This window comes from Pelophylax lessonae (genome assembly GCF_965119305.1).
Source record: "Pelophylax lessonae genome assembly, chromosome: 2".
Classification (NCBI taxonomy): Eukaryota; Metazoa; Chordata; class Amphibia; order Anura; family Ranidae; genus Pelophylax; species Pelophylax lessonae.
This window is the reverse complement of record NC_138769.1, coordinates 461377809-461391355: the sequence shown is the minus strand read 5'-3', so window position 1 is coordinate 461391355 and position 13547 is coordinate 461377809. Positions and strand designations below refer to the sequence as shown.

The following is a 13547-nucleotide window of genomic DNA, read 5'->3' as shown; positions in this document are numbered from 1 at the left end:
CCCTTGTCCTGGCCCTTTTGGCAGAGTCCCTGGTTGGTATCTTCAGGGAGGACTGTAAGTCCCAGCAATCCCCCTACATGTGAAAGGCTTCAGGACACAGGTTTGTAGCGGCTTTGCAGGAATCGGGAAAGAAGCACTCTTCCACACTTTGCTGGCTGTCTGTGTCGTTCTTCCCTATACAGCAGGCTGTGTGTTGTGGGATTCAGGGCTCCGCAGCCCTAGCCATGCTGGCATGCTCCTCACGCAGGCAATCTCCAGTGAGCTGTCAATGTCAGGATGAGAAGGTAGCTGAAGGCAGAAGGGGCCGAGCCCTCCAATGGTTTGCTGAAGGATCAGGTTACATAGCAGCTGTCAGCCTGTCCTTGCTCCTACCTGGTTGGCAAAGGTACAGCTCCATCTTGATTTTATTTGCATAGAAAATGGATGGCAGAGCCCACAAAGTGAAAAGACTGGGAAATAAGTAAACCCTTTCCCTCCCTAACTAGCTAACTAGAATTTCCCAACCTGCTTACAAGGGACTCAAAAATAGAGCCCAGAAACAGCCAGGGAACTGGTATTTTTTAGAAGGAGAATGGTAAGGACCGATTTTCTTTAACCAGTATAGCGCTTCCTTCAGGTTAGATTTTTAAACTTTTCTGTGGGTTTGAATGCCTTTTGTCTCTAAGTTGCACAGTTTTTGAACCCTTGTTAAAATAAAAAATAGGAAGTTGTAATAATCTAAAACAGTGTCATCAAAATTGTAAGGATGAAACTCCACCTAAAAAGGCAGGGGGAAGAGAGAGAGATCTCCCTCCCCTTTATATTTTTTCTTAATTGAGCATTTCCTAAATATACTAAAGCATGTAACTTTCATGTTAATTTGAGAATTGATGTCATGCAGTACTATCTGAATCATTAAAATATCACTAAAGGCAAAATGTTTTCTTTAGTTTTGGGTAGAGGAGATGGATTAGAATACCTGTCAGTTTTTATTGCTGCCTGTGTCCCATTAGGGAGATTCATCCTTTCTATTTGTCCTGTTTACCATTAACATTGAAAGTAAAGGAAATCTCTAGTTTTGTGTTGTCCCCAGTAAAGTAATAGAGGGAAAATTTTGCAATGTGGAAATTGGGGGATTCCCTTAATTTGCAGGGAATCCCTCACTTCCTGTTTTTGCTATGGGGCAGGAAGTGAAGATAAATCTCCCCAATGGGGCACAGAAGGCAAAAAACAAACCAGGGTTATAACCGGCCCATACTCTATCTAAAAGTTTTGCCTATAGTTCTACTTTAAAGAATGTTGACAGTTTATATATGCTACTACAGATTAAAAAGGGTAATATTACATTATGGGAGCTGAGGGCACCCTAGTGAGTTGTCTTACTAAACCTGGCAGCCTGTTTAATTGTATGTCCATTACACCTTCTGTCTTGCCTGTGTATGCTTACTAACTGTAGTCATGTACCCTTTCAAAACTAATAATACAGTGCAGTGTTTTGCATTCCAAACATGGCATTTTCTATTTTATTAATGAGCATGAAAGCATCTTCAGTTTACTAGTGTGATCTAATCAATAAATTACTTAATTGTTTGTGTAACAGGGTAGGTGTTGATCCAGATCAAGACCCGCCTCCAACTAATGACAGCTTTCAAGTACTACATGGAGTAAGTACCCAAATTCGTAATTTTGTGTTTACTTTCTCTGTAAGCTGAATTTATTATATTAATGTATGCACTGAATGTAAAGTTTCCCCCCCCCCCTTTTATAGCATAATGAAACCTAGGAACAAACGTATTGTAGTCTGTAAGTCCTTAGATGTGATGGTTGCATAAGTTTTTTTTTTTTTTTTTTTTTTTCTTTTTACATGTTAAGAACAATTTCAGTAAGTACAGAAAATACTGACAGAAAAACACTCATCTTGCTTCTTTAAACCTTTATTATCACCCCCTCCCCCATGGAATAGCGATGAACAAAGGCAGACATGTTTGATGGTTAAACTGTGGCAGCCATGCCTGCCTCCATAGACACAGTAAAGGAGTTGGCCACCTAGGTAATGTTTTGTTTGTAGGATTACCTGGTGTAAAATTAATGGGGAAATTCCAAAGAAAAGAAATGTAGCCACTACATCTAAGGACTGGAAAGGTGCAATACATTACTATTAAGCGTATTAAATGGGCTTTAAGTACATGTTGTTTTCTTTTGAGTTTAACCTCTTTGTGGATTAAAGTGATTGTAATGTCTCGTGTTTTTGTTTTTTTTTAAATAACAAACATGTTATACTTACCTCCTCTGTGCAGTGGTTTTACCTCCTGTTCTCGGGTCCCTCTTACCTGCTCCTAGCCCCTCTCTCCTGTGGAGTGCCCCCACAGCAAGCAGCTTGCTATGGGGGCATCCGAGCCGAGCTGCAGCTCCGTGTGTCCATTCAGACATGGAGCTGCCGTTCTGGACCCACCCCCTCCTCTCTCCTGATTGGCTTACTGACTTTGACAGCAGCGGGAGGCAATGGTGCCACTGCTGTGTCTCAGCTAATAAGGAGGGAGAGCCCTGAGGGGCTCGTGGACATTTCCGGATAGAGAGGGGGCTCAGTAAGTATTAGGGGGTGCTGGGGAGGCTGCTACACACAGGAGGCTTTTTATCTTAATGCATAGAATGCAAATAAAAACCTTCTGCTTTTACAACTCCTTTTAAAGGCAGATTAAAAAAAAAAAAAAAAAGCCTTGCATGTAATGAGCAAAATCAATCTGTATCCTACTAAACTTTCAAATGTTCCTTTGTACCTTATTTCTGTCATATTGCACCTCCCCGACCCTCTTCCTCTCCCTCTCGCCTCTCGCCTCTCGCCCCCTCGCCTCTCGCCCCTCTCCCCTCTCGCCCCTCTCCCCTCTCGCCCCTCTCCCCTCTCCCTCTCGCCCCTCTCCCTCTCGCCCCTCTCCCTCTCGCCCCTCTCCCTCTCCCTCCCGCCCCTCTCCCTCTCCCTCCCGCCCCTCTTCCTCTCCCTCCCGCCCCTCTTCCTCTCTCTCCCGCCCCTCTTCCTCTCTCTCCCGCCCCTCTTCCTCTCCCTCCCGCCCCTCTTCCTCTCCCTCCCGCCCCTCTTCCTCTCCCTCCCGCCCCTCTTCCTCTCCCTCCCGCCCCTCTTCCTCTCCCTCCCGCCCCTCTTCCTCTCCCTCCCGCCCCTCTTCCTCTCCCTCCCGCCCCTCTTCCTCTCCCTCTCGCCCCTCTTCCTCTCCCTCTCGCCCCTCTTCCTCTCCCTCTCGCCCCTCTTCCTCTCCCTCTCGCCCCTCTTCCTCTCCCTCTCGCCCCTCTTCCTCTCCCTCTCGCCCCTCTCCCTCTCGCCCCTCTCCCTCTCCCTCTCGCCCCTCTTCCTCTCCCTCTCCCTCTCGCCCCTCTTCCTCTCCCTCTCCCTCTCGCCCCTCTTCCTCTCCCTCTCCCTCTCGCCCCTCTTCCTCTCCCTCTCCCTCTCGCCCCTCTTCCTCTCCCTCTCGCCCCTCTTCCTCTCCCTCTCCCTCTCGCCCCTCTTCCTCTCCCTCTCGCCCCTCTTCCTCTCCCTCTCGCCCCTCTTCCTCTCCCTCCCGCCCCTCTTCCTCTCCCTCCCGCCCCTCTTCCTCCCGCCCCTCTTCCTCTTCCTCTTGCCCCTCTTCCTCTTGCCCCTCTTCCTCTTGCCCCTCTTCCTCTTGCCCCTCTTCCTCTCGCCCCTCTTCCTCTCGCCCCTCTTCCTCTCGCCCCTCTTCCTCTCGCCCCTCTTCCTCTCGCCCCTCTTCCTCTCGCCCCTCTTCCTCTCGCCCCTCTTCCTCTCGCCCCTCTTCCTCTCGCCCCTCTCCCTCCCCCTCCCGCCCCTCTCCCTCCCCCTCCCGCCCCTCTCCCTCCCCCTCTCGCCCCTCTCCCTCCCCCTCTCGCCCCTCTTCCTCTCCCTCTTGCCCCTCTTCCTCTCCCTCTCGCCCCTCTTCCTCTCCCTCTCGCCCCTCTTCCTCTCCCTCTCGCCCCTCTTCCTCTCCCTCTCGCCCCTCTTCCTCTCCCTCTCGCCCCTCTTCCTCTCCCTCTCGCCCCTCTTCCTCTCCCTCTCGCCCCTCTTCCTCTCCCTCTCCCTCTCGCCCCTCTTCCTCTCCCTCTCCCTCTCGCCCCTCTTCCTCTCCCTCTCCCTCTCGCCCCTCTTCCTCTCCCTCTCGCCCCTCTTCCTCTCCCTCTCGCCCCTCTTCCTCTCCCTCTCGCCCCTCTTCCTCTCCCTCTCGCCCCTCTTCCTCTCCCTCTCGCCCCTCTTCCTCTCCCTCTCGCCCCTCTTCCTCTCCCTCTCCCTCTCGCCCCTCTTCCTCTCGCCCCTCTTCCTCTCGCCCCTCTTCCTCTCGCCCCTCTTCCTCTCGCCCCTCTCCCTCCCGCCCCTCTTCCTCCCGCCCCTCTTCCTCCCGCCCCTCTTCCTCTCGCCCCTCTTCCTCTCGCCCCTCTTCCTCTCGCCCCTCTACCTCTCGCCCCTCTACCTCTCGCCCCTCTACCTCTCGCCCCTCTTCCTCTCGCCCCTCTTCCTCTCGCCCCTCTTCCTCTCGCCCCTCTTCCTCTCGCCCCTCTTCCTCTCGCCCCTCTTCCTCTCGCCCCTCTTCCTCTCGCCCCTCTTCCTCTCGCCCCTCTCCCTCCCCCTCCCGCCCCTCTCCCTCCCCCTCCCTCCCCCTCTCGCCCCTCTCCCTCCCCCTCTCGCCCCTCTTCCTCCCCCTCTCGCCCCTCTTCCTCTCCCTCTCGCCCCTCTTCCTCTCCCTCTCGCCCCTCTTCCTCTCCCTCTCGCCCCTCTTCCTCTCCCTCTCGCCCCTCTTCCTCTCCCTCTCGCCCCTCTTCCTCTCCCTCTCGCCCCTCTCCCTCTCGCCCCTCTTCCTCTCGCCCCTCTTCCTCTCGCCCCTCTTCCTCTCGCTCCTCTCCCTCTCGCTCCTCTCCCTCTCGCCCCTCTCCCTCTCGCTCCTCTCCCCCCTCGCCCCTCTCGCCCCTCTCCCCCCTCTCCCCTCTCCCCTCTCTCCCCCCTCTCCCCTCTCCCCTCTCCCTCTCTCAGGAGAAGCTGCTAGCCTAAACGAGGTTATGAAGACAGGAGGTGATCATGGTGAAGGAGGGAAGGGATGGGGGTGGGGCTGGGTAGGTCTAGGCATGCCTGTCTAAGAAAGACAGACAACCCTTTCAAGAAGTGAAAGACAGCTTAGCAAATTCAGATAAAGGGAGATGGCGTTGTCGTTGAACAGCAAGAAGCTGTTTATCCAGCTTAAATAAGACTTTCTAAGCTACAAAAGCAACTAGCCAGAAAATTTATAATATCAAAGATAGATATTTTACATACTATATATTGAAAAAAATGTAATTTTGACTGGAGTTTCCCTTTAACATAAGCTGATCATGCATAGTTCAGTTTCTATGTTAAAAGTGTATCTTTAAGCAAACCCTTTTTTAGTTTTTTTGTTTTGGATAGCATGGTGGGGGGTTAGAACCACTGTCAAGTTTTATCGCTGTTAGGGAGATTGAGGTGAGCCATAAACATTAGGATCTCTCTTTCAGCCTGCGTGAAGTGATCAATCCCCCCTACTGGCTACTGCATTATGATAGCTGCTGCTCCCCCAGCCGTCAGAATACTCAGTGACTACATATGATTGGCTGCAGTTGCTGTTCAGCAGCAACGTTTCTTCCCGGCTCCTTAGATGTTTACATCTAGGTTTGTGGTGCCAACAGGGCCATCCATGGTTCCAATTTCAAATTTTGAATCCATCCATTTCATATTTCGAGCTGTGTATGGCTGAAGGTAAAGGAGAATCCGAAATGTTATCTCCATAACAGGAATGGAGGGGGCATTTGTGTGACAATTGTCTTAAGATGGGATTGCCTTAACTTTGGATAGATTTTATCCCCCTTTTTGCTTTGCTTATGAGACACAAATTGCAAAATAAAAAAAAAAAGATTTTTAACCATTCACTACTCTATTCATAGAGAAGAAAAACATGTTTGTTTTAGATATACACTATATTGTCAAAAGTATTGGGACACTTCACTTGCCTTTACACACACACACATGAAATTTAATGGCATCCCAATCTTAGTCTGTAGGGTTCAATATTGAGTTAGCCCACCCTTTGCAGCTAGCTACAGCTTCAACTCTCCTGGGATGGCTGTCCACAAGGTTTAGGACTGCGTCTATGGGAATGTTTGACCATTCTTCCAGAAGCGCATTTGTGAGGTCAGGCACTGATGTTGGACAAGAAGGTCTGGCTTTTGCAGTCTGCGCTCTAATTCATCCCAAAGGTGTTCTGTTGGGTTGAGGTCAGGACTCTGTGCAGGCCAGTCAAGTTCCTCCACTCCAAACTCGCTCGCCCATGTTTTGATGCACCTTGCTTTGTGCATTGGTATGCAGTCATGTTGGAACAGGATAAGGCCACCCCCAAACTGTTCCCACAAAGTTGAGAGCATGAAATTGTCCGAAATGTCTTGGTATGCTGACACTTTTTATAGTGTGGCTTTTATAAGCATGGATGAGCGAGTTTGGGGTGGGGGAACTTGACTGGCCTGCACCTCAACCCAACAGAACACCTTTGGGATGAATTCGAGCGGAGACTGCAAGCCAGGCCATCTCATCCAACATCAGTGGCTGACCTCAAAAATGTGCTTGAAGAAGAATGGTCGAACATTCCCATAGACACACTCCTAAATCTTGTGGACAGCCTTCCCAGAAGAGTTGAAGCCATTATAGCTGCAAAGGGTGGGCCAACCTAATAATAAACCCTACGGCTAACACTGGGATGCCATTAAATTTCATGTCCGTGTAAAGGCAGGCGTCAAAATACTTTTGACACTATAGTGTACTTTAAAGCCCAACTCCAGGCAAAAAAATACTTTTTCCCATGCAGTGGAGATGTGCCTGCAGAGTGTGTAAGTTAACTGTTTTTTTTTTTCTAGGGAAGAGAAGGGAAATATGCTTAGCTGATCCTCCAATCCTCCCAGCACAAGACCAGTCCGGCACTCCTGCACTCCACCAGTCTTGAATAGTGGACTGTTCCTGATCTATAGAGCCTGCTTCGTGTGTGATGACGTCAGGAACAGTCCACTATTCAAGACTGGTGGAGCGCAGGTCCACCGTTGTACTGTAGGGAAGCGCTTTTTTCCAAAGAATCGGGGGAGTATATGCTTTCTGCTCACCCCTAGACAAAAGAGCAGTTGATCTGTTCAGTGCGGGCACAGCCCCGCTGCATGGGAAAAAAAACATTTTTGCTTGGAGGTGGGCTTTAACATTATGTAGGGCGCAAGCTGACTATACAAATTGTCAAACATTACTGTAGTGTGGAATTTTATTGTGATCTTGCTATATTTATTGAGAATTTGTCAGGTTAAGTAATGCTCACATTATTGAAAAAAACATGGGTGGTTCTTAAAAAGTTTGACAGTTGGGTTTGGGCAGTCAAGATAGGACTGTTGTCTAATGACATCTGTTGCCAGTGATATATTTGGACATGAATGATCTTCACAATTTGTATTTTATGGTGCTTGTAGGATGCTGGAGATTCGGTTGAAAAGAGTCGCACACGGCAGGAGAGCGCCTGGGTGTTTCGGCTCTGGTATACGTTTGATCACAAGTATCTTTTTGTGTCGGTTATTTTATGTCAGTTGTTTTTGTTAAGGTGGACACTGTTTATAGCTTAGAATCCTGTCCATGACCCTTTATTTATTTCCACTAACTTTTACATTTTCAGGACAAGCTTTTGGGGTGTTTAATTCCTCCAGGTCCAAGTAGTACTGATAAATAATTTTTTTTTATAAAACTTTGTATATCCATACCGCTTGGATCTAGAAGAAGTGAACCCGATCTGCTATTCTTGGGAGCCATGCTACAGCCTCTATAAAGGAGACATGGGATCTGTTAATGGGGTCGGGTAGATAATTGACAGCTCTGTACACTCTATTCAGAGTTCACAGCCAACTGAATGCATTTACTTCTTGCCTGGAATTGCTCTTTACATACATAAATGGATCATTACAGAACTATAGAACTGCGCAAAAAATGAAGGTGCGCTAAATCTTAAACATGTTCAAATTAATATAGACAAAACAATATTGATCATAAAGTCCCACAGTCCAAAGAAATAAATTCCTCAATTGACAATATGATAACGTGAAAACAGATGTGAGGTACAAAATAACATCGAATGATGGTGATGAAATCCCTCCACCTGGTGAATTTCCTCCTTACCCGGCGGACGGTAGATAAGTGCAAAATCTAATGATCAAACTGAACTCTTCATGTGACCACACCAAAATAACCGTGCTCTTCACCGCAGGTGTAAGAACCAATATAGCCTCTTACCAGAACGATATCTATGACACGCTCTGTGACATCCCTGGTGCTGTTAATCTGCTTCTCTCCCTTCAAACAGACACAGCAGGCTCTCCAAGGCTCACCAGAAGCATAAATGGATTCTCCTCTGCTGCCAATCCCAAAGATGTCTTCTCACTACTTCTCTGGGAGGAAACATCTCTGGGATTGGCAGGAGAGGAGGATCCATTTATGCTTCTGGTGAGCCTTGGAGAGCCTGCTGTGCCTGTTTGAAGGGAGAGAAGCAGATTAACAGCACCAGGGATGTCACAGAGCGTGTCATAGATATCGTTCTGGTAAGAGGCTATATTGGTTCTTACACCTGCGGTGAAGAGCACGGTTATTTTGGTGTGGTCACATGAAGAGTTCAGTTTGATCATTATATTTTGCACTTATCTACCGTCCGCCGGGTAAGGAGGAAATTCACCAGGTGGAGGGATTTCATCACCATCATTCGATGTTATTTTGTACCTCACATCTGTTTTCACGTTATCATATTGTCAATTGAGGAATTTATTTCTTTGGACTTGTGGGACTTTATGATCAATACAGGTCCTTCTCAAAAAATTAGCATATTGTGATAAAGTTCATTATTTTCTGTAATGTACTGATAAACATTAGACTTTCATATATTTTAGATTCATTACACACAACTGAAGCAGTGCAAGCCTTTTATTGTTTTAATATTGATGATTTTGGCATACAGCTCATGAAAACCCAAAATTCCTATCTCAAAAAATTAGCATTTCTCTATCGCTCATTGACAGACGTAGTCCTCGGTGATACAGCACCTTCGGGTTATGTTGCCTCCACAGGAGTAGGACTAGACAGGAAATAAAATGCTCTGGCCACACCCTAGGGGCAGTCCCCGAGGGTATATCCTCTCTCTCTCTCTCTGCCACAGCAAATCAGTTTTTTTCTGTCTAGTCAGGAGTAAGGACCTAGATACCTTGCTGGGATCTTCGGTCCTGGCAGGATTTTTTTCTTAGAAAAGATTTTTTTTTAGACAGCTTTTTTTTTCTCCAGTGTTCCTGTGAGATCTTCAAGCAAGAAAGCTGAACTGGGCGACGGGCGGGATGCTGAGATCCAGTGGTCACCCCAGTTCAGCCTACGAGCGCGTGCAGGCCATAGCTCCGCGCTGGGTCGGCCGCGACATAGTCCCACTTGAGGGGACTGACCCTGCGAGTTAAACGTCTCGCTGAAACGCCAAGGTCCATGAGTCACGGCGTCCGTATTGGTCGACAGCCCTCCAACTTCGGTGGAGAGGGGTACTGTCAGGAGTTGGCGCCCGCCTGGTTCCGGTATGGTGAGTAGTATGTTCCCCTTTTCCCCCTGACGGGTCTTGTGGTGAACGCGGGCCCCTCTCTGTAATGGTAAGGATGGGTTCCCCTCTATCCTATAACATAGCACAGATCCCCCTATATTGAGTGTGATTTGTGTGTGCAAAAAGCCAGCAGGCTTGGTTTGGGAGCTGACAATCTAATTACAAAGTATGTTTAAAATGATTGTAATATGTGGCAGCACTGGAATCTTACTGTGTTACTAGAAGCATCCTACCTGTCAGAAGCCACAGGACAGGTATGCGGCTTGCCAGGTCATTCCTCCAGCTGAAGCAGGTCTCCCGACTGCCACGCGGTTCCGCCAGGGTTCGGTACCGCCGGTCAAGCTGATCTCCATGAGAGAGAGATTTTGCGATGCCTAGTTACTCTGCAGGACGCCGCTATGCTGTATCAGACCGCCGTAGATCGCACGAGGCCGCCATTTTGGCGTAGCCTCGTGTCTGCAGCATGGGGGCGGCCATGTTTGAGGTGACTCAAACACCTCGTGGAGCTAGGGGAGGCGCCGGAAGGCGTGCAGAGGGGCGGAGCCGCCTCCTTTCTTCCCGGGCAGCCAGCCAAAAGACTTCCTGTTTGTGAAGACAGCGCTGTAACCTGTTGCAGTGAACTCTGAGCATCAAGTGGTGAGCCTGGGGGTCTATCTCTCTCTCTCTCTCGATCGATAGGGATCCCTAGCAGGTAACACTGAGGGGCTTTTGTGGCGCTGGGGGTCTGAAAAAAAAAAAAGTTTTTTATTTAAGTTTGGATTGTATTTTCCGGGTAGTTACTGGAATAATCATGGAACCTGCCACACAAGTAACCCCACCTGTTTCCCTCGAGGGGGCCACGGGACCCGCCGGTGCACAGAGTATGGATGCATTTACAGCAGTTTTGGAGTCTATGGTGGCTCGGGTGGTGGCGGCCTGTCAGGGACGGGGGTCAAGAAAGGGACCCCCGCCTACCCCTATATTATCTGACACCTCTGACTCAGATTCAGAGATGGTCACTGCAGCTGCAGGTCCCTCTGCAAGGGCTGTTATCTCAGGTAAAGCTCCCTCAGACAGTGAGGAGGACGTTCATTCTTCCGCCATAATTCAGGAAGAAGCATTGGTGGACGCACTAGTTGTGGCGGTGTGGGAAACCTTAAGACTTGAGGTTTTACCGGCAGAGGCAACTGAAACAGAGATTCCCTTTGGTACTAACAAGCCCATCAAAACAGTGAAGGTTTTTCCTGTACCCAAGTGTTTTGGTAATAAAATTAAAGGAGAATGGGAGCATTCTAAGCGTACCTTTACTATTTCCAAGCGTATTGCTAGACGCTATCCGTTTGAGGAATCCCTCATTAAGAAATGGACGGTACCACCAGTGGTGGATCCACCTATTTCCAGGCTGAATAAAGCCACGGTTATCCCAGTGGAGGACACTTCGTCCTTTAAGGATCCGGTGGATCGAAAGATAGGGTCAGCATTTAGACCAGTAATTGTTATTGGTCTAGTTTCCCAGACACTAACGGAATGGGCGAGATTGGTACGCCAAGACCTAAGGGGAAAAGATATCCCCCAGGGAACATCTGATTTGATGGAACAGATTATACAAGGGCTACAGTTTGTCTGTGACGCAGCCTTGGATGCTACCCCCCTATTAGGGCATGCATCTATGTCAGCGGTAATCCTCAGACGTGTGCTGTGGTTAAAATGCTGGTCAGCTGACCTAGGTTCCAAAAAGACCTTGACGAATCTCCCCTTTCAGGGGAATCGCCTATTTGGGGCCACCCTAGATGAAATTATTAAGGATGCCACTGGGGGCAAGAGCACTTTCTTGCCACAGGCTGCTAAAGCTAAGGGACCTCGCAACAAGTGAGGACCTTTCTTTACCGCCCATAAAGGGTTTGCACGCCCGGCTGGAACAAGCGGGAAAGGCAAGACTCCTCCAGGAGGGTTCAAGAAAGGCTGGTCGGACAAACAGAGGACCGACTCAGCCAAACCTGAAGCAAAGGATTACACAGCCTGAAGGTGCGCCCCCACCCAGGTTGAGGGTGGGGGGACGTTTTCACCGGTATTCAGGACATTAGATCGAGCATCGACTACTACTACCGGTGCGATTCTTCCCTTCCAACATTTAAGTACTACAGGGAGCGGTAGTCACCGTTCCCTGAATAGATCTTTTCCTTTACCTTTTCCTAAGATTAGTCTCAATTCCCCACAGGAATCGGATCTGGTTGACCAGACAGACCAAGAAGCCTCTAGCCGGGTGACTTCGGTCCCTGAGATTCAACCAGGAGAGATCCAACCAGGAGAGATCACCGTTCCTGATAGGAATCAGGTGTCGGATAAATGTGTGGGAACAGAGAACGAGCAGACTTTGTCGGATGGTGGGGGCCAGATAGCTCTAGGGACGCCTGGTTCAGATCCCGTCAGTGTCAGTGGTCCTAGAAATTCTAGGCTGGCCTCGTCAAGCCGGCCTGGCCGACTTGGACTTGCTAGTCGCGGACGTTCCGTGGGAACTGCGTCTCAGGGAGTATCTGTGGTCTCGAGGACCAATCTACCATTGTGCTTTACAGTCGCTGGTTTTAATGGCCTGGCCATTGAGACCCAAGTACTGAAGGACAGAGGGTTGTCAGCTTCAGTCATTCCTACCCTTATTAAAGCAAGGAAAGCGACTTCCAGCAGAGTCTATTATCACACATGGAAGACTTATATCGCGTGGTGCGAATCTTTAGGATTTCCTCCACGTACCTATTCGGTGACTAGAATATTGGCCTTTTTGCAAAAAGGGGTTGAGCAGAAGCTAGCCTTGAGCACCATCAAGGGTCAAGTTTCAGCATTAGCAATTTTCTTTCAGAAACCTTTAGCTACCAAGTCCTTGGTGCGGAATTTCATCCAGGGGGTGCGGCACCTGGCTCCACCAGTCCGCGCGCCCTTACCGCCCTGGGATCTTAATTTGGTTTTGTCGGTTCTACAGAAACCTCCTTTTGAAAACATCAGGGAGATTCCCTTGCTTACTTTATCCCAGAAGGTGGCCTTCTTGGTGGCTATCACTTCTGCACGCAGGGTGTCAGAACTGGCTGCTTTATCAGGCCAGTCCCCATACTTGGTGATTCATAGGGATAAGGTAGTACTCCATCCTAAGCCATCCTTTCTTCCTAAGGTGGTTTCAGATTTTCATCTGAATGAAGATATTGTACTACCTTCCTTGTGTCCTCAGCCCAATCATCATCGGGAACATGCGTTGCATTCCTTGGATGTGGTTCGGGCAATCAGGGTATACCTGAAGGCCACGGAATCGTTCCGTAAGACGGATTCACTTTTTATGATCACGGATGGCCCCAGAAAGGGGTTGCCTGCATCTGCCGCGACTATTGCCAAATGGATTAGACAGACGGTGGTACAGGCTTATTCTATTAAGGGTCAGAGTCCTCCGTTCCCTGTTAGGGCGCACTCCACTCGAGCGCTCAGTACTTCCTGGGCCTTTCGCCATCAGGCGTCAGTGGTCCAGGTATGTAAGGCGGCCACCTGGTCGTCGGTACATACCTTTACAAAATTTTAGAAAATTGATGTGATGGCATCGGCGGATGCCTCATTTGGCCGCAAGGTTTTGCAGGCCGCAATTTGAGGAGACCGGTGGTCTACCTCGAGGGTTTTTTTCTGTTTGAAAATTTTTTTGTTGAGTCTCATCATTAAGGATGAGCATTGTAAACTTCTAGTTGGCACCGGTTGGGCCTTCTAGATTTGGATTTGATTTCCATTTTCCCACCCCTCATTTGTGATACTGCTCTGGGACGTCCCGAAGGTGCTGTATCACCGAGGACTACGTCTGTCAATGAGCGATAGAGAAAAATGGATTTTTGTAAAATCTTACCGTAAAATCCTTTTCTCTTAGCTCATTGACAGACGTAGTACCCGCCCCTCTGTTTTTGAGTTGGGTTGGGTTAA

At 49.0% G+C, this 13547-nt stretch overlaps 1 protein-coding gene across 2 annotated transcripts in view; it reads left to right on the top strand.

Moving 5' to 3' along the window:
- Positions 1-13547, top strand: part of SLC9A7 (solute carrier family 9 member A7) — a 187886-nt gene that overhangs the window by 160560 nt on the left and 13779 nt on the right. For both annotated transcript variants that reach the window (XM_082245922.1, XM_082245921.1), the window contains 2 exons: positions 1580-1643; positions 7480-7562. In XM_082245922.1, coding sequence (XP_082102048.1) covers positions 1580-1643; positions 7480-7562 — 147 coding nt within the window. The remainder of the gene's footprint in view (positions 1-1579; positions 1644-7479; positions 7563-13547) is intronic.